The sequence below is a fragment of the Aphelocoma coerulescens genome, chromosome 4, assembly GCF_041296385.1.
Source record: "Aphelocoma coerulescens isolate FSJ_1873_10779 chromosome 4, UR_Acoe_1.0, whole genome shotgun sequence".
Lineage (NCBI taxonomy): Eukaryota > Metazoa > Chordata > Aves > Passeriformes > Corvidae > Aphelocoma > Aphelocoma coerulescens.
Window position 1 is genome coordinate 20,287,577 of NC_091017.1, and position 20,250 is coordinate 20,307,826.

General features: G+C 42.6%; 1 protein-coding gene across 23 annotated transcripts in view; it reads left to right on the forward strand.

Moving 5' to 3' along the window:
* ADGRL3 (adhesion G protein-coupled receptor L3) overlaps positions 1-20,250 on the forward strand; it is a 492,473-nt gene that overhangs the window by 273,853 nt on the left and 198,370 nt on the right. For all 23 annotated transcript variants that reach the window (XM_069012991.1, XM_069012990.1, XM_069012994.1 and 20 more), the window contains one exon: positions 12,412-12,521. In XM_069012991.1, coding sequence (XP_068869092.1) covers positions 12,412-12,521 — 110 coding nt within the window. The remainder of the gene's footprint in view (positions 1-12,411; positions 12,522-20,250) is intronic.

Here is a 20,250-nt window from a genome sequence, read left to right on the forward strand (position 1 = left end):
TGGACAGCTGGTAAGTATTTTTGTCTGGCTCCTTGCAGTTCAAGTGCTTGCTTTCATTACTTGTACAAAGCTGGGGACAGATTTTTCTCCTCAAAACTGGATCTTTTGGTAAGTCAGAGCAGAGGAGCTGTTTGTTTGAGGGCAGGAGGAGGGCAAGACGAGCATATTAAGGAGAGGGTGGTTAGGATGTAGTATGTGGCTGATAATCCTGTAGAGAAGTTACATCTGCAGTTACAGTGGATGAGTGTGGGTCACGCTGTATGGCATGGTCCTTTCTACCAATCTTTTACAATCTTTTCAAACCTTAATATTCAAGGCAGACTTTGGGTGGATGGTTTTGGGGAGTCTTTCTGGTGGCATGAACTGGTGAAACTCTTTACGTATTTTCTTAGTAGCCTTGACTGTGCACTCCTGCTGCCCAGCTCAGACCCTGTTAATGCTCTGTGATGCCTGTAAAGGACTGTTCACCCTCTGAATTTCTTAGGATGTGGATCATGCCTGTAGGCAGCTGTAAGGCCTGCAGCATGTTTGGGTTTGTTTGTGGTTTTTTTTTTTTTTTTTTCCAGGAACAGGTTGTTTTTTCGCTTGTTGCAGTAAAGTGAATAGTTGATGCCTTCCTCCTGGCTGTGCTGAAGTCCTCATGACTTAGCCCATGATGTGGTTGGGAATAGACCATGTTGCTCAGGTGTGCAGTAGGTCTCCTAAGATAACAGGGCAGGTATTAGAGGCTGTGGTCCTCTCCACCCTGGTGATAGGTGGCAGAGAGAGCTAAGGGCACCCCAAGGAGCATTAATGCATGAAAATATCCTTCATCTTCTTATCCTTCAAATGCAGGGAGGAGGAATGTGATATAGTGGGAACTGTGCTCTCTTGGGAAAGTCCACTGACAAATCTGAGGGCTTTGCATGGCAGAAACAGTGCAGCTCCCTGTCATAAAATGGAGAATTTTATTTGCTTTTATTAAGTAACAGAAGCTTAATTAAGTTTCTCCTGAATGTAATAAAACAATACAGCTGAATGTAGGTCAGTCACAAGTAATTGTTTCACTGCTTTAGCAGCTGTTTAACTAATGCTCGAGTGTTAAATAGGAATGCTGATATTTTATTTCCTTTTTTTTTTTTCTTCTCTGTTTTAGAAGGGGCTAAGTGGTCTCTTTCTCAGGGGACTGTGAGGTTAGCCTTGGCCCTTTGAACCTAATTAATCAATGGCGAGGCTCTTCCAGGGCTGGCTGTGGAATGCTCTTTAATTGCTCACTTGTGCAGTCATTTGTTTTGTTTAACCTTCGAGGGATTAAACTCTGTTATAAAGGTCCTTGCTTCTGTTGTAGAACAGCTCCAGCCATGCAACAGTAGGTTCTCCACTTGATTCCCAAGCCCCCCGGGGATGCAGCAGGGAGAACAGGAGGGACAGCTCTCCCTGCTCCCCCTTTCCACTCTGCTTGGACACACTGGCATTTTTGTGGGTCCCCCCATCACTGCCAGTGAGCTTGCTAGGGTGTGCTCTTGGCAAAGGGAGGATCATTAGCTGTTAATATAACCCAAGAATTCTCCAGATATCTCCCTCGTTTTCTTTCATTAGATGTGAAACTTTAGAGACAGAAACTTTAATGATTTTCTGTGCGTGTGTGTAATCCTGTATGCTCCGCTGGGACCCCTCTGGCATCCTGTGTCTCAGAACAGCTGTCAAGCAGCTCAGATGCTTTTCCAAACTGCCACTCTCCAAAAATATTTCCTTCTCTTCTCAAGTATGGAATTTCGCCCTTGAGTCAGAGAGTCTGCCCAAAGCAATGGTGGGTTTCAGTGACAAAGTTAAAGCTGCCCAAAACATTAGGGCCAGAATAAAATCTTTTAAACCAGCTGGGGTGGTGACCAGGGCTATGAATTTCCAGCTACAGTGAGATTCTGCTTTCTCTTTCAGCCCCAGTGAATTGTTTTGAGACATTGTGTTTCTTGTAATGCTTGCCATTAACATTCAAAAGAAAGCTAGATCATTTTAACATGTTTCAAAAAGGGATGTTAAAATTTATCTTCCTTTTTATTAGATCCACTGCAGCAAGGCACCCAGTGGCTTTAGAAATGTAAGTAATGAAAAGCAGAGAACAAATGTTAACTATAGAAATGATTTATGGAGACATCTGATGAATTTATCCTGCATCTTTACCCTTTCATCCATCTCCCTGGACTTCAGTTAGTATGTCTGAGCAGCATCAGTCACATATTTTAAAGCTGGCTCCATGCTCTGGAATGTGGATTTCCCAGTTTTTGCCCCACCTAAGTCTCCCATACAATCCTGTGCAGGCTTTTTTTTTTTTTTTTTTTTTTCTCCTCTTTTTTTTTCTCCCAACAGAACTTTCTGGGTTGGGTTACCAAAGTAGGCACTCTGTGACACAGCCTGCTGCCTGAAAAATGCTTAATAGGTGTCAGCTTCAGCTGCTCCTCATGAGAATTGAGGAGTCCCAGGCCGTGCTCGAACAGCTGGGCCTTTTTGTAGCTCCTCTAGGAAGAACTGAGCTCTTTGGAAAAATCCATCCCTGGTGGGAGGCAGAGGCTTTCTGGAAAACTTGGCCTTTGAGTTTAGCTTCCTCAAAGGAAGCTGTCTTACGTACAGTGAGTTTAATTCTTTAATTTTTAGGCAGGCTCTGTGTTATGAAATAGTGAATCCTCTACTAACAAAGTATTTTCCACATCGTCACAAAGAAGACTTGAGGTTTTGCAGAAGCCCTGTTCCTCTGCTCCTACCAGCTGTTGTCGTGCAGATGTTCAGAGGCCCTTTTCCTATCAGACTTTTTCAAAGGAGTTTTTTTAGCCAAATCTCTGTTTTTAAAACATATGTTTTAAAGGTGAATAAGGTATGTAACGATCAAGTAGTGTCCCATTCGGGATGGTGACCAGATAGGGTGAGGTGGGAGAAGGGCTGGTGGGCATATACAGCTTAGATAAGAGATAGATAGGCTGATGGATGGATGGATGGATGGATGGATGTGCTGAGAACTGCCCTGGGGAAGGAGAAGTGTGGAAGGAATGGGGGAATGAGAAGGTAGAGGTGTGTGATCAGACTTGCCCCAGTTCAGTGCTTTCTCAGTGTGAGAAACCCTCTCTGGAGCTGCTGGACTAATGTTTTAAAAATGCTTCCTTCCATCCCTTCCTGTGTTGCTGCATGCAGACACAAAATGTTCAGTGCTATGTTTAGACATTTTGAGCAACTTCACAATGGCGTTTTCAATACATTTGATATTTGGCTTTTTTTCCCCCCCCCCTTACCATTTACTTCTGAATATGCTTTCGTTGGGCAATGCAAAGCTGGGAAGCGTATGAAGGTTTTGTGACACTGTGATTTCTCTGGAGCTTAGAATCAAAGTGCAGACTGCCTTTATTCAAGCTTTGGGCTGAAGATCAAAGAGGCAGCGTTGGTTGTGTTGGAATAAAATGAAAAAAGAAATCACTTTTGAATATTGAATAACATACTTAGTTCATTTCAGGATTATTTTTTGAGAAAATTTGGGTTGTTTCTGATTATTATTTGTGTTGCTTTAATGCCTGAGGCACAGAGAGGGCCAAGTCTCCTTTGCACGAGGTGCTGTACCAAATCATGGGCCATGAACAGATGCTGTATTAATAGCACACGATATGGCAGGCTGTTTGAGGCTGTGTGTTTGCTCACTAATACTGTCTTTTTGTCTGAACTGCTTTAGCCACAGTGCTAAAGTCACAACCTGTCACATGTTGATCCTATGTTTCATTTGGTCAGGAAGCTTAGTGTACCCTGGTGCCTCCTTCCCTCCCCCCCACCAAGAGGCTGAGGGCCAATTGCCACCTTAACTAAAATCAGAGATGTTGCTCGGGGTGCCTTTGGTTCACTCTTTAGTTCATCAGGGAGTTGCCCAACCTCGACCTTCTGTGCTGTTTGGACGTGTTCATTTTTGTTTCATTCAGTTATTATGTCAAATTTGAGATGGAGTGCAGTACAAATTATTTTGGCCCCAAACCTTTCTTTAACCCTGTTTGCAGAGGTGAAAGGCTAATACGTTAAACCTGCCAGCTCATGCATACAGATTACTTTGTCCCCTTTAGAGATAATATCCTCTGATTTCAGTTTTATCTTTTGCAGGAACTGTTGAGTGGCTGGGATGGGGGCACTGGGTGGTGACAGTAAATGGCAGCAGTAACGTGACAATGAGCGAAGGGGCATGCAGTGGAAGTAATAACAGATTTTCCTTTGAAAACAGGGTGGAATCTTTATTTAGGATTTTTTTTTTTTAATATATTTAAAATGTTTCTTAATGTTCACGTTCAGATTTGCTTCCTGCTCAGCCAGTTCTGAGCAGCAGGCTTGTACCTCACGGTGCTACCAGGGCTGCAGCACCTTGGTGCCAGGCAGAGCATCGCTCCCTGTGCTGCAGGCTCAGTGTACAGGCAGGTTATAGTAGACTGAGGGTCTGAACACACTTCAGAGCTGTTGTAGAGAAAATAGCCCATTGCAACTGGCTCTGGCTATCCCAACTCTGGGTAGCTGTGCTAAAGAAGAAAAAATGGGCTTTAACTCACATTGACTTGTGTTAAAATGGCAGTGAAGACAAAGTAATGTGGAGTGCCAGCTGAAATTCAGCCCAGACCTCCTTTAGCCTTTAATTTGACCTCCTAGCCTAAATTAAAAACCAGATTGTTTTCTGTTCACAGTTATTTTAAGTAGTGTTAAGTCTGCCTAAACCAATGAGCCTTTTATTGGTTGGTTTGTTTTAGGTGTTTGCTCTCTTCTCCAGATACCCTGACAGTGTTTCGTAAAGTGGTTTTTTATTAGGCTGCTACAGAAGTTTATGGAGTTGGAAGAACTAGAGTACCTGTAAAAGGGCAGATGTAGTTCTTTAAAAGATGAGCTTTTCAGTCCTTAGGCCTGGCTGGTGTGGTGTTTAGCCCTGAGGACCATCCAGTAGTGTTAGCCTACATTGCAAACCTGGCCTTGCTTGTGCTCTCAGCTCCCTGCAGCTGGAGCAACACCGTGACTGCTTGAGACGTGCTCAGTGCAGATCTGTTTTCCATGCTGACCCAAAATTTTTGTCCAAATATACCCAATGACTCGGGCAGGTTATAGTTCTGTTGTTCTTTCTCTGAGGATGAGAGTCTGTTTTAGCAGGGTTGTGTTCAGGTTTCCTGTAGCTGCAGGGGTGCTGTACCCTGGCACGTTGGCACAAGGCTCTTGGCAGGTTCACCTGTTGCCCTACACATTGATTGCCTTTGGGGATTTCACCTCGTCTCCTCACTGTGCTAATTGCAAAGAGATGGGGGAAAAGAAATCCAAGGAAGCTATAAAATATAAGAGACATTACATGATGAAGCACAGAGAAAAAAGCTTTTGTTGCTTGGGGGAACTCTGGAGGTTGATGATGAATCACATCATCCCCACTGGCAGGTCCTGCCCTAGACCTCAGATTAGTGGCCTGGGGAGTCCCTTGCAGTTGAGCCATGTTCAGGGGTGCCCCAAATTTCTATTAAAACTCTTACATCTTGTGATTTGCTGTTAAATGCCTCTTGTTAAGTTTTAAGAGCCTTATCAATGAGTTGAAACAGTGCAATTACTTTTTTGGTTTTTACTGCGTAATACCAGTGTTTAATTTATTTCCAGGACCTGTTTTCCTTCTTGCTCCCAGGTTCTCCACAACATATCAAGGTAGTCCCTTTGGTGACCTTTGCAGTTCATATTCGGTTTGGCTCTGCAAGATTTTTCTGGTGTTTTGCTGGCTGGGGTTCGGGGGTGGTTTTGGTGGCTTGTTTTTCTTCAATTTTCCTTTGTTCAATATCAAATAACAACAATGGGAGTGGAATAGGTTGGAGCTCTAGAAAGAGGACTCTTTTTCTCATCAAACTTTGTAAGATTTTACAATAATCATAGCAGTTTAAATGTATCTCGTTGGCATATCTGCACAGAGGCACTCGGTGAGGCTGCAATTAGAGTGCTCTGCCTCATCTTGTATTAGTTTGATCACATAAGAAGCAGCCTATCTGACAGCTCTAGCACCTGGATAATTAAAACCCGTCAATAAAACAACAAAATGCACTGTGTAGTGGGACTCGTCTGTGCTAGCATTAAACACCGCAGATAATTATATCGCAGCAGAGGTTGGAAAGCCAGCCTCTCAGTGCTCTGAAAGATCAATAAAAAGGCCCATTCATAATGAAAAAAATGCTAGAGAAACTGGATTTTCATCTCCCTGTCATTCCATCCTTTGCTTTTAAGGTTTTGCAGAGGCAGAAAAAGATTCTGTTGAGGAATTCTTTGTTTCTGGAAGCTAAACAGGTGGAGGATTTAGCTTTGCTTTTGTGCAGCATATTACTAAAAGCAAATGTGCTGAACCAAAGTCTCTTCTTGGGGCTTGCAGTTCTATTCTCCCCCCTCCACCCTCCACTGCCTCCCTTCTCTGCTTGCTTTTTATTGTTTTCCTTTCCCCCTTATTTGCAACCCATCACGTGAACTCCACTTTTGAGTGAAATTTCTCTTTGCTTTCTATTTACTTTCTCCAGGGCATCATTTTTTTTTTTTTTTTTTTTCCTCTTGGCTCTTCCTAAAGGGTTGGTTTGGAAATATCATATATTGACAGGGGAGAGCACACTCCTGGCTGACTTATTTGCTGTGACAGCCTCTTTCTTAAAGCACTCATCCAGAGAGGGGATTTTTGTGTTCCAGGGAAGGAAAAGGATGTCTTGCAGCGTTGCCATGAAGGATAATGAATTAAGTCTGTCTGTTACTGTAAAACCATTAGAAAAGCATAATAGACCTTGAGAAAGAGGCTTAGATATTGATGTCTTGGCTATATTAGCGTGCCTGGGCACATGATGGCTGCCTTGTCTTTGCAGGAAAAAATGAAGTCTGTGTAAAGTAGGTGTTGCAGCTGAGGGCAGTGAGAAAGAGTGCCTTGTTTTTCTGGCACCCGGTGCTCATCATCACAGGTGAGTGGTTTGGTTGGTACATGTGGACATTGAGAATCCCTTGCTGGAAGCTGCTCTAGGTGGAGGGTAGCACCAGCTATGAGCAGGATGTGTTAGCAGAGCATGGGCTGGATATGGCGGCTCAGTACATGCTGCACAAATCTTAAGTTCATGGATGTGAATTTTTCCAATCTTCAGGGCATTTAAGAGCCTATTTTGGACTCTGACAGTCTGTGGATTCAGAGGAGGCAGGTGGCTTCCCAATTTGTAGTAGTTTCCACTGTGCCCTGTTCACAGGAGCTTCTGGTGTTGCAGAAATTGTTGCTTCACCTCTGAAGGATAAGGAGAGGGAGGGTGTGTTGAGATGAAATGAGTGTTTGAGCCTCTAGGCTTGTTGTGGAGCTGTGCATGGATTCTGGTTTCTCTTCTCCTGATGTCCCTAGCATGACAGGTGCCAGCCTCCATGGTTTGAGCACCTGTTTTTATTGTCTGGGCCAAATGGTCCCCTCCTAGATGGGGAGCTGCAGGGCTTGCTGGTATTGCACCTGAGATGATTAATGCTGAAAGGTTTTTTTGTTTGGGATTGATCTTTTATTTTGTGCTGCCTTTGCATTTTCATTCTGGCAAACATATTGCCCCAGACATGTCTAGGCTGATGTTGTTGACATGTCTATGCTATTAAAGTTTCTGGAAAGGCCTAAAATAAACTGCCAAGCTATTATTTTTTTTCCTTTCTCTGTCTCTTGCTAAATATATTAACAATGTAAGCATTGAAAAAAAAAAAAAGAATTAAAGATATCACAGCAGGAATAAGCAGCTGTTTATGTCTAAATTATTTCTGCTTCGCTATCACAAGATGACCTTGTCACTTAAAAATCATAAAAAAATATTTCCAGGGAGAAGAAATGGAAGTTTGCTGAAGGGAAATGAAGTTTTGGTGTTGTTTTAAGTTAAAGTCTGAACAGAGAGTTGTAAGCAGAGCTGAGCCCTGCCAGCTGATCCTGAACTCAAATCTTTCCTTCAGTCCCACTGCTATAAATGCAAAACAAAAGCCATATGAAATATTATTCCTGTTTCACATTTAAACTCCTGAAAGTCGTTTTCCACTGGAACTGGGAGAAGTTCTGTAAAAATAATCCATGTTTTCTGTTACAGTGTATTTGTTACACTGGATTGACACCTTGCTTCTAGGTTAAATACTTCTCCACATATCCAAGTGGAAAGACAAAATGGGGGTCTCAACAAGTAGGAAAAAATGCAGCTGGAAAGAATGCATAGGGACCACCACCTTTTTTTTTCATTCTTTCTTTTTTTCTTTTTTTGTCTATTTTTTAATCTTGAGACTGCAACAATTTACACTTCTCCCAGTAGGGTGATTTTTCCTCTCTAAAACATAGATGGGAATAACATGAACTTATGTTTATGAGATGATGGATGCTTAAAGGCTGCCAAGCACCTTGGACTGACTTTTAGGAGGGTTTGGACTATTCTCTTTTCCTGAACATATAGGAACATGAAGGAATCGGTGTCTCAAGTCAGGCTGAAAATGCTGATCTTGGGTTATGCTTCGGTTTCTGGTCTCTTAGTTGGTCTTAGTGAGCTGTGTGGACACTCTTGGTTCAGGGAAAGTGTCCACAAATCCCAGCAGCAATCATGGAGGTGGCCCAAGACATGCAGAGAGTCTTTGAGAAGCAGTGTCTTTGCTCCTGTGCTTGCACTTCAGGGCATAACAGGGAGAGGGGAATGTTGGCAGGTAGAAATAAAGACTGCAAAATAAAACAAACCAACACACAGACACAAAAAAAAAAAAGATGGCTATAAATTTCTTGTCAGATTTCATGATAAATGGCAACAAGATGAACTAAAACCACTTGAGGGGCTACTTTAATTCTCCTATGTCTTCAGAACATTTGCCTTTAAAATGCTGGACAAGCTAATAAACTGGAAGCTGTTTTTTTAATCGCATAAAATTGTCTATCTGGTCCCCTAAATTCCCAGATTCCTCCCACAGTTCTCTTGTTTGCTTGGCATCAGAGCTCATGGAGAATGAGGAAATAGCCCAAGAGGCCAGGGGTTGCCTAGGAAAGTTGAAGCATGAGGGCAGTGCGGGGGAAGGAGATGGTGTTTTCTTTGAAGGAGCTGATGAAGGATCAGTGCTAGAAATAAGAGGTGCTTGTGTAAAGGCAGTAATAAGAGATCTAGATGGGTGTGAAAAAGGTGACTGTAGTTTTCTGGGGTACAGTTGTGCTAAAGCCAGCAATGCAAGCAGTTCCTGCACTATTGGAGAGGAATCCAGTGGGATGCAGAGCTGCAACTGTTCCTACTTAATAGCTAAGGGAGCTGGGTGGTGTTTCTCTGATTGCCCAGCAGAGCAGACAGATTCATACTCAAGCTGGTGCACTGCTGGTTCTCACAGCAAATTGTACTTCCAGTAGTTAGCAAAGATCTTCCTTCAAGAAACGAGTAAAAAATTAAATGAAAAAAAAAAAAAAAAAGGGAGGGGGAGTGGGGTGGGCAATGGCAGACAGGACATGGCAGAAAAAAAAAACAAACAACCAAAAAAAAAAAGGATCCTTGCTGCATTTACTGAAGGTCAGTACCCAGCACTGAGCCTCATGACTTGCAGGAGTTTGAAGCAAGTATTACCAAGACCTAGGTGCCAAGAAATCCCAAGATTCCATGTAAAATCCTGTGATTTACAAGGAAGGGCTCATGGCCTGGTTTGCTGGCAATGGAGTATGGCATGAATACATTATGATTTTTCTCCCTGTCATTTTCAAGGCTACAGATTCATCATCTTTTACACATCTCCTTTCCTGTGTTGTCACTTCTTGCATGTCACTTGGTGTCACCTGGGCCTTTAATCTGTCTGGAAAGAAATATGACAAAACTGAAGGGACCAAGAAGCTGTTGTGGAAAGGATCAAATATATGAGCAAAAGCAGAGCAACTAGAGCTTTAATGATGAGTCTTTTTTACCTCTTTCTCTCCTTAAAATTTGCGTAGCCTGATGTCTGACACTAATAGTTCATTGAACAGGCGTTAGGTTTTTTCTTACGGTTTTTTGTGTAAATTGCCCTCATCCCTTAAGTGTGCTGGAAAGAGAAACTTGCATGTTTCACCCTGGGATGATAAAAGGAAGCTCAAAATGCCAAGTGCCAGACACAGTTTTGCTGCCCATAGGAAAGGAGTGTGAAAAAGAGAGGAGGTTGAGTTGTTCTGGTTTTTGTGTTGGCATTTTTTTGGTTGGTTGGTTTTGGTTTTTTTTTGGGTTTTGTTTTTTAATATGAACCCTTTTTTAGTTAATTTGTGAGGTACTGACACCACATAGTATTTGAGATTTTATTTGGGAGTTTTTCATTAGGTTTTCTGTGTTTCTTCCTCAAGTTGACACTGGTAATTTGATCTCACCTTCTTTGCAAGTTTCTGTGTTTGGTAGGCTTTGCCATCCCCCATTCCAGGAAGGGGTGGGGGGGGCTTCAAGATGTCCTAGAGTTGGGTGAAAAGATTTTGCATTTCTATGCATCCCATATTCCCCTTTCAACCCCTTGTATCATGATGCTTTGAGTCTCTTCGGTGATACTGCAGAACAGCATGCATTTGAGGAGGTTAAAACTGGTGTTCACAGACAACTTTCTAGGTTGTTTTCACTTCTGGTTTTTGTGGCCAGGTTCTTGCATTAAAAAAAGGCCCACAAGGGAAATGCTTGGTCGTTCAAAGCAAACGCTTTCATCACAGATGAACCCTAAATGTGTTTGTTCCTCCCCCCACCTCCAATTCCTCATAATTGTGGATCTTTACTCATGGTTTTGACAGGTATCTTTCATCCATTGCTGTTATTCTATGTAATGTGGGCAGTGCTGTCTCTTCAGCCAGGAAGACTATTGATTAGACCAGTGAGATTGCTTTTTGAAAGGCACATTTAGCCCAGTAAAGGATTTTTGTTGAAAGTGAAATTTTGGATGATGTTCAAAGCCTCTCCTGGAAAACTGCCCGCTGGCATGGTCCAAGCTACCTGTGATATCCCAGCATGGGTGAGGACAGTTATCTTTTTTGTTAAGAAAATAATTTTTACTATGTGTATAATAAAACCTAGTCACTTGCTGTGATAACTGTTGTCTTTCAGCTAGAAAACACGAGAATTTCCCAGCCCTCTGGATTATCTGGTATCCAGCAAAACAGCCTGATGAGCAAGCATATCAGCTCTTATTAATCTTTCCATAAAATTAAAGAAATTATGGAGCTTAAGGCAGTCGCTAATGAATCAATTTTAATTTATAGGCTCAAATAAAATCCGCATTAAGGCTGACAAACTGTAGCCTCAGGTAAACATGAAACATTTCCACTGCAGACCTAAATGAATTCTGTGCTGGATGTCACAGCTTCTGCCAGAAGAGTAGGAGGGTCAGGAGTCCTGTTTCACATCAGAGGAGGCAGAATCCTAAAGGAAGTAAATGCAGTGGTCTAGCCCTTAGGAGGTCTCTTTATGGCATGCAAAAGCAGAAAAATCAAAGACTAATTACATTTTTTCTTTTTTCTTTAAGCAAACAAAGAAGCAGAGGACTTTTCTCTGTAGAACCACTGTTTGCTAAATGCTTTTGCATCACCAAATTACATTAAAATTGTACATTAGAGGTGGTTGTCCCATGAAATCAGAGGCAGATGTGGGTTTCTACACATGCACAAGTCAATCAGTCACCCATGGACCTGTGTATGTGCCTCAGGAAGAGCATCTTGCAGGACCCAGTCTGTGTGTGCTCTTAACCTGAAAGAAGCTTGCTGCAGCAGGCAGGGTCACTTCCTTCTGTGTTTCTTCTTCACAGAGAACAGTGCTTGCTTTTTTGGAAAAAGTACCTCATTTCAGGAGATACATCCGTGCTGGACAGAATGATGGAATAAAACTTAGCCATTTGTGCTTAGTGCATGGGTGTTGTCTTGTGAATGGTCAGACTGGGAAGCTTCCCTAGCAGGTCTTGCATGAAAAACATTATTTTGGTTTTTAGACAGCTTATTTGGTGATCACCCCCCCTCCCCCACTCAAGTGTTGCTGTTTTAGTCTTTGCTTTGGCTTAAGCAGTATTATACAAGATAACTGGTTTTGTGGGAGCACTTAATAGAAATGTTGTAAAACATATTGTTATGCCTGCTATAAACCATAAAATGATTATTTTTTGCCACCGTTGTTTATGGCAGCTGGTGAGGGGCTGGGCATACCCTACAGTTGTTGGTTTAGTCCTTGTATTTTGTTTGGTGAGGATGCTGGTATTAAATATCTCCTGGAGGGGAAGGGAGGTGCCACCATGCCTCTTCTCTTTCAATTAAAGTTGATGAAGATGTTTGCCATCAGCCTCTGCATGCTCACTGCTGAGCTGCCCCAGCTGATGATGAAGTCCTGGCTCCTGCATCTTTTTCACACTGGAGGGGCCACTCAGCTTCTTGACCTGTCCTTCTGTCTGGTCTGTTCTCTGACTCTCATCTTTATTGCTTTCCAGATGCAGTAATCGGACCCAGTGTGCAGTTGTTGCCGGCCCTGATGTGTTTCCAGACCCATGCCCTGGGACTTACAAGTACCTGGAAGTGCAGTACGAGTGTGTCCCTTACAGTATGTATCTTCATATATTTGCACTTGTTTTTTTCAGTAGAGATTTGTTGTGGAGATTCAGCCAGCCTTGAGCTTGTCTCTTGTTGCTCAAGGGTGAGTAAAGCAGACCACGTGCATCATATGAGACTGAGCTGATAAGATATGAAAAATGGTTTCTGTGCCAAGTTTGTGCTTAGGTTAAGGATATCCTAATAATGCCCTGTGTTGTACAGCATAACAGTGACATATTGCCTGTTGGAAAACACTTGGGAAACCCCATTAGAGAAAGCAGATCAGAGGAGTGAAGCACTGTTGCTAGCTTACAGCTTCTCTTTACAGAGGTTTATGCTTGTAATCATACAGCAGTGCGCTTCGACTGACCTATGTCCATGTAATTGGTGGCATTTGATAAGTGCCTTAAATACAGTACTGTGTCACCAAGGAGGTAGGAAGCTATTGTTTTGGGTAATTTGATGTTTGATGGTCGAAAAATACTAATTAATAAGCTTCCAAAGTTGTGAAGGGAAATTACAGGCAAGCCATTTAGAGTAAATTTTTGAGGGTAGAAAGCCAGTCATCTGAGATGACAGCAATATGTGCCAAACAGGAAATTCGGAGCTACAAAAAGTTAAGTGTACCTCAGAATTTGCTTTCTGTAGCATCCAAATTTGTTACCTGCAGTTAAGGCCCTACTGCCAAAAAGGGTGTACCTGAAAAAGGAAATAACAATGATGATACGAGGAGTGCACTTTTTATTAGCAGTTGTAGAGAGCTGAGTGGTGAAAAACAGCACCATTTCCAGGTTTTCTGTTTGAGCAGACCAGAGCTTCTAGCACAGCTCTCAAAATAATAAAGCAGGTGCTGGAATGGATGCTTTCAACCTGTAGTGTTGTATTGAGAGAGCAGCAGGAGGTGTCAATTTGCTCAAACCCAGAGTTTGGCTCAAGGACTAAGACCATCTTCTCTGTTGCCTCAAGCATGGGCTGCAGAAGAGCAGATGTGGCTGAGCAATGACAGGCACCCTGTCCAGAGGGAAAGTGAGAGCTTACAGCCCCTGGGGTGGTCCCCAGCCCTCATGCAGGAGTCGGCCACCTGCCGGCTGCCACAGCCTGGAAAGACTGGGTGGTGTTTGGCTTTTGTGAAATTCCAAGACCACCTCTCTGAGCAAAGGGGACCTCTCTGCTGAGGGACTGGGATACTCTGCTGACAGGGGGCTCAGTGTGTCCATATTTGATTTTTCTAAACAAAAATGTGAAGCTTCTAGATGCAGTGATGGAATACTTTTTATGGGTTGAGCTATTAAACCTACAGAAAGATTGACATCAGGGCTTAGGGTCTTCCCCTATCAAGAAGAATATTGTCCAAATTATAGTTTGGAGCTGTTCCACTCTCAATGAGGCCTTTCATTTCAGAAGCAACACTGTGCAGGGAAAGGGTTAGGGAAGATTGGTTTCAACCTATCACAGCAGGATGTATTTCCTTGTGATTTATGATTTGCATGAGGGTGTGCTGTTGCCTCCAGAGCCTGGGCTGGTAAAGCAATAGTCATTACTTGGTACCCCTCCACAGCCTTTGTTGAACATAAAACAAAGAGGAATAGTGGTGCCTTGTGAGAAAGGCAATATGTCAGTATTACACCCTGAGGTGTTAATTGGCCCTGTGTACAAGATGTAGAATAACTCTTGTGAGAGGTTGCTTGGTACCAAACGTACAGTAGGGATTGAGTATTTTTTAATGATCTGAATGCAGGGAGGAAAAGGATGACAACTGACACGCTGCCTTTGCAATTAAGTTAGGAGCTTTGATGGCTGTTTTTCTGTTTCTTTATGAATCAAATATAGTGCCTCTGCAAGTAGAGTTAGAGGGGGAAGACAAAGGGCGAACACGTGATGAAATAGGATCCAGTCTCCTGAGGTTGTTGTTGTGTGTTACGTAGGAAATTTTGGGTCAAATCTTCATGTGTTGTTATTCAGCGTAGCACCAGTGAAATTAGTTGTGTTCTGGCAAACCATGTCCCTTCATCTGCAGACATGGAGTGGGAAACCTAGAGCATCATTTTATTCTTCTCCTACCTCAGTCTCTGCCTGGCTTTGTTACTGCCTCTATTTCTTCCCTCAGAATGGTCAGTTTAACTTTGTAGGTATTCCCCACCTGGGCCCCACGAGTGTCCCATAAGTGAAAGCCATCCAAGTGATGGGGAAGGTGTCAGCTCTGGGCAAATAGGTCAGCAAAGGCAGGGCTGGACTAAAGCTATGCCTGGTGGATGAAATCTGTTCCTCCTTTTATGCTCTATTATTGTCAGAGGTCAATTCTTGTCACTGAACCCACGTGCCTCAGCCCTTGTGCACCCAGCCTCAGGTGAGTGGTGGTGTCTACCATATGGCAATCTCCTAAAGGAACACCTCAGCTGCATAATAGAGGGATTAATATTTCATCAGGCAGTTGTACTTGTGTGCAATTCCAGCTTGCCTTTGTCTGGTTGGATGAGTTACTCTTTACAGTTTCAAATTATTCTTTATGGACAGAGAGTGAGTTTACCCAAGTGTTGGCTGAGCAGCAGAAGGGAGGGTGTGTGCATCTCAAGAGGAGGGAGTTTGGGAGTCATCTTTAACAAATGTTGTTAAGACTGACCTTAGGCACTTGTGCTCAGTATAATGCTAGTGTATATGCTCCCCCAAAGGAAAAATATGGAAGATTTAAAACTCCATTCGTTAGTCTGCTTCTCTTGAGATTTTATTATTTATTTATTAACTATTCCACTGCTAGCTCATATCATTTTCAACAGGAAAGCATCCCCCTTTCCTCTCAGATGGGGGAAATCCAAACCTCCTCTAACTTCAGTAGCTCATATAGTGTAAAATGTCCTTTACATTACCCCACACACAGCATTCCTCTGTGTTCGCTAGAGATACCCCTGACAAGGAGAGTTTTATGAGGCTGCAGTTACTCTCAACACATGGACAAGATGAGAGATGATTACACAGTCCTCTTCTCATGTTCTTGATCCTGTAGTCGCTTTATGTGGTAGCAGCAGACTTCTGCTAGAATGGACAGTCATTCCAGGACATCTGGACTTTTTAGGTTGCCCTCTGACAATGAGAAAAGCAAGTGAAAAGCAGGTGATCTCAGCAGGAAAAAAGATAGCAGGCCTAATTTGTCAGGCTTCAGTGGCATCAGTTGTCGTATTTTTCTGGTATCAGAAAAAATCATCCAAATAATTTTGTCTTTCTCAAAGCAGGCCTTAGCATGTATTTCTCTCATACCTCCTTTAGGTACTGCCCCTTTTCTTCTGAAATACTTAAATTACTACTCCTGTCTTCTTAAATTGAATTTGCTTTTAATAATTACTGACCAAGAGAGCTTGTCCACAGTTTTCAATTGAATATATACTATGCAAACCTGCAGTCTGCCATTGCCACAGCTGTGGACACCTCTCACTGTGGGGAGAGGTGACTGAAACTGTGTTAAGCTGTTTTGTGCTGTGTGTATGAGAAACCTGACATGGTGAGGGTCCCCTTGATCCAGTACTCTGTTGTTTCCTACTGCATTCCTTCCCTCTCCCCTTCTGCCTTTACAGAGCAGAGTTAAATGGATAATGGGAACAGCAACGGTGGGGGTGGTTTTGTAAACCTAGGTCAACACTCTCATTGCAGAAACACTTTACTATCATCTTCTGGTGCTTGTACAATCCTGTTGTCATGGTGCCAGTACATCTAGGAGTGTAATTTTTCTTATTTCACCTTTGTAATGTGCTAAGGGTCTTCCAGTTTTACTCCTGAGCCAGTGCAGAAACCAGATGAGTGATTTGTCCAAAGCTGTACATAAGACCAGTGGCCAGCAAGGGAGCCCAGTTTTGCAGGAGCAGTGCTGCTGGGAGAGCTGCTGAGCTAGTTGGCATTGTAATCAGACAGATTTTCTAGCAATAACGTGATAAACCCAAGCCAACACTTTGGTTTTGCTGTTGCTAATACTGCCTCTGTATGTACGTGACACTTTACAGCTCAAACCATTCCACGTTTTAGTAGTTCTGCAGGTATTTCTGAGAAGGAGGAACAAAGTGAACAACCCAATGGAGGCTCCTTTTTCTCTCTTGAGCACATGTGCTCCATGGGACATGGCAGTGGCGCTGCCCTTCATGGGTGGCACTCCAGATCAGAAGAGGGGGAGATTGCAACGTGTGAGCAGCTATCGCCCACTGGCTTTGCCTGAAATTTAAGGATTGTCTGCATTTAGTTTTTATTTGGGTTTTGAAAATGGTGTGAGTTGAAAGCGCCAGAGGTATTTTGGAATGCTTTTTTCTGTTCTTTTCCCTGTAGAGACAACCTTACAGGCTCCCAAGGATCCAGCACAGTGTTGAAAAGAGGATTTAGGTATCTGAGTCAGATTTACCTTCAGTTTTTCTTGAGCTCCCACTTCCCTTAGGTTCTGGGTTTTAGAGGTCACAGAATTACTTGTGCACTGTTGTCCTTCAGAAGCAGTCTGTTTTTTAAATAGGAAATTGGAAAATTTAAGCTGTAGGATAGGGCAAAGTGGACTCAACAAGGACAGGCCCATTGCTGCATTGATGGACAGGATGGCAGCAGCAGGAGGGTGCCTCAGGCATGGCATATCCCACTGTGATGATAACTTGCCTCACACCCAGGCCACAAGTCTTCCATCAGCTTTTAATATTGGGGAAATCTGTTGACGGGGATGTTTCTTGCAAAGGAAGAATGCTCATGGCTTCCAGGGAAGGACGAATTGTCCTTTCTTTCCCTTCTGGGTAAACGGCCTGATATTGTGAAGGCACCATGTATCTCTGGTGCTGGCAGAGAATTTCCTTCTTTAACACTAACAAGAGGAAAGGGGGGGAAAAACCCCCACCAGAGCATGTTTCATTTTTTCTTTTCTTAGGACTTCTTTTCTTTTTAAACATGGAACCTGAAATCACATTTCCCAGTTGCAGTAGTGATGGAAGGAAAGGTCACAGCCTTGCTAGAAATATTCTTTTTATTGCTGATAGAGGAGTAGATGGGCTCACATATCAATAAAAGTGAGGGATGGTAAGTGTGATGTGGGAACAGAATTCAATAAAGTTTTATTGTATCACAAGTGGACTGAAGTGCATTTAAAAACATTAAATGAAAGCACACAATATCTGCTCTGCTGGACCTTAGGGCCGGTGAATAGACAGATAATTGAATAATGACATTTTTAAGAGAATACAAGCACTAGAAAGCAAACTGATATTTCATTGCTCTAAGATTGCTGGTAGAAAGGGAAAGAGAGGGGAGAAGATGGGACAAAATTGCAATCTGAAAACAATTTAATGAGACCACTTTTCCCAAGAATACAGTTTTTAATTATTTCTGGAGTGCTGTAAGGCCATTATGTGGCCTCTAGGCTTTCCCTCTGTGTTTTCTCGCCGCCTTCTTCAGCGGTTGAGAAGCAGTGTTTGCCCACTGAGAGCAGTGCTGTGTTTTGTTAAACAAATGGACTTGCGGCTTTTCTGCTTTTCTTTTGCCCTGGGTTTTTATGTTTGCTTTGTTTTTGTTTTTTCCCAAGAGAATTTGGTCCCCCAAGGCCCAGCAGGGAAAATGGCAAACGTTCCCAAGGGATTAAACTTGACTGTTGGCATTTTGGCCAGTAATGAGCGAATTCCCTCCTGAAGCCAGGCCTCCTTTGTTTTATTTAGTTAAATATATTATTTGTGTGCACGGGCTGGGAAGAATAAGTAGAACCAAAGAAAAAAACAAACAAAAAAACCCCCAAACCATAAACTCAACAGCAGACCTAACTATTCATTATGATTATTTCTGAGCAAAGAATCTTTGTCTCCTGCTGACAAATTGCCTTTCTTCCAATGCATACAATTTCTTGGGCACTGCAGTCAAAAAAGCCTCTTTTTTGTATTCACTAAAATTCCCAGCTTTGCCTGCTGGTTTTTTGGTTTGTTTTTTTAATCCACAGAGGCAGAAATAAAGAATGTATTGCTTCCCTTATCAGTCTTCTTTTACTGTGTGTTTGTGGGGAGAGTGCACCTACACAACAGGCTGTTGGAAAGCGCTCTTAGTTAAAATAACCTGATATTATGGGCCTTTGCAAACCTGCAGGCTGACCTATCTGCACAGTTGTGTGCACAATGTTCAAGAAAGGGGAGGAGATCCTAGAGCTAGGGAAATAAAGGTATATCCAAACTTGAAGTAGCCTCATACGAAGGGAAATGAACATTTTTGTAAGGCACAGTGAAATAAATAGCAACATGGTTAATTTTTGAATGTGAGATGAGTTTGGCTTAAAATAAGGAAATTTGGTGGTTTCCAGTGTGTTGGTAATGCATACTGGTTCGAAGGTCTGCTGTCAGCAGGAACAGTGTGGATTTTCTTGTGGGGAGAAGGTAGATAAATGTTAGGCAATCTCCATAGTAGCAAGGCCATCACTACCTGCTGCCTCTCTAATTTCCAGCATGCTTCTATGAAAAGCCAGCTCCTGCTGGCTCCTGTCATCTCTGTCCTTTCCTCCAGGGTGTGGGACACTTCATCACATCTTCCACCTGAGCCAGTATGAGTGTTTGTGTGAAAAGTAATTTTTTTTTTTCTTGCTCTCTTAGTCTTCAGCTGATTACCTCCTGAACCAGCTCACCACTCCCTAGTCCCAGGCTTAAAGTATTGAAATGCCTCCAAGCACTGATGCATTCTGTCTTTACTACATGCATTGGTTCTGGAAATCTCCATGAACAACAGGTTTTGCTCCCATATGTCTTCGGAGTTGCACAAGCTGTCTTTATCAGAAAAGTCACCACAGGGCTGTGCTCAACTCTGTTGGATCTGCGATGCTGCAATGGATTGAGAGTTGGAGTGTGTTGCAGCCTGGGCAACCTGTGAACTTCTCAGATGATCCTGGGATGTTTGATTGCACATTTGTCGATACTTTTACTATATTTTTAAGCTCATACAGCCGGGGACAAGTTGGGGAGGTTTTTTTAAAGAATATAAAAAGGTTTCTGTGGTAGAGCACAAGACGCAAAATTCTCCTCTCTCCCCACCATCACCTCAGTCAGAAAATTTGCAGTGTGGAGACCCAGACTTCAAATAAGTCAAAGAATGTAGTGTAGGTCTATTATATGTTTCTCACATAGGCTGTTTTTCTTGATATAGAGCCCTGCCAATTCTCCGAGGGCCTCTGTTAATTGGTTTATTATGGAAGTGGAAGGTGGAAAACTGTGATGCGTAGTGCAAGTTATTTTATGAAGATTATGAATATGAGGGGGTAACTTAATTCCTTGTGTGACTTCTATGCACTATTTATTCCTTTCCAATCCTGACCCACAGCAGCTGAATTTTTAGTGAGAAACTGTATGGGCTTGGTTTGAGTCTACTCATTTAAACTAAAAGGTGCTTAAAATCTTTCACTCTGTTGCCTGACTGCCTTCGGCCTTTGAGTATGAATCAAAGGTCTTTAAATTGCAGATAAACTTTCTTTCAGTGTCAGCAAACTTGGGGTCAGGTTCCTGGTAACCTGAGGATATCTGAAGTCATTAGTTTTTTTCAAGAAATTCATCCTTGTCACACCCATTTCTAGCATAGTAAATAACTGATATTGTCTCAGCTAAAAAGGAAATTGTAACCAATACTGCACAGAAGGAAGAATGAAAATGTGGGATATTCTTCAGTAAAGTCATAGGCTGCAGTCCTCCCACCTTGGCAGCTGATGGTTCCACATCTAAATAGCAAGACATCTTTGTAGTGTCTGAAATAGACTTGTGCTACCT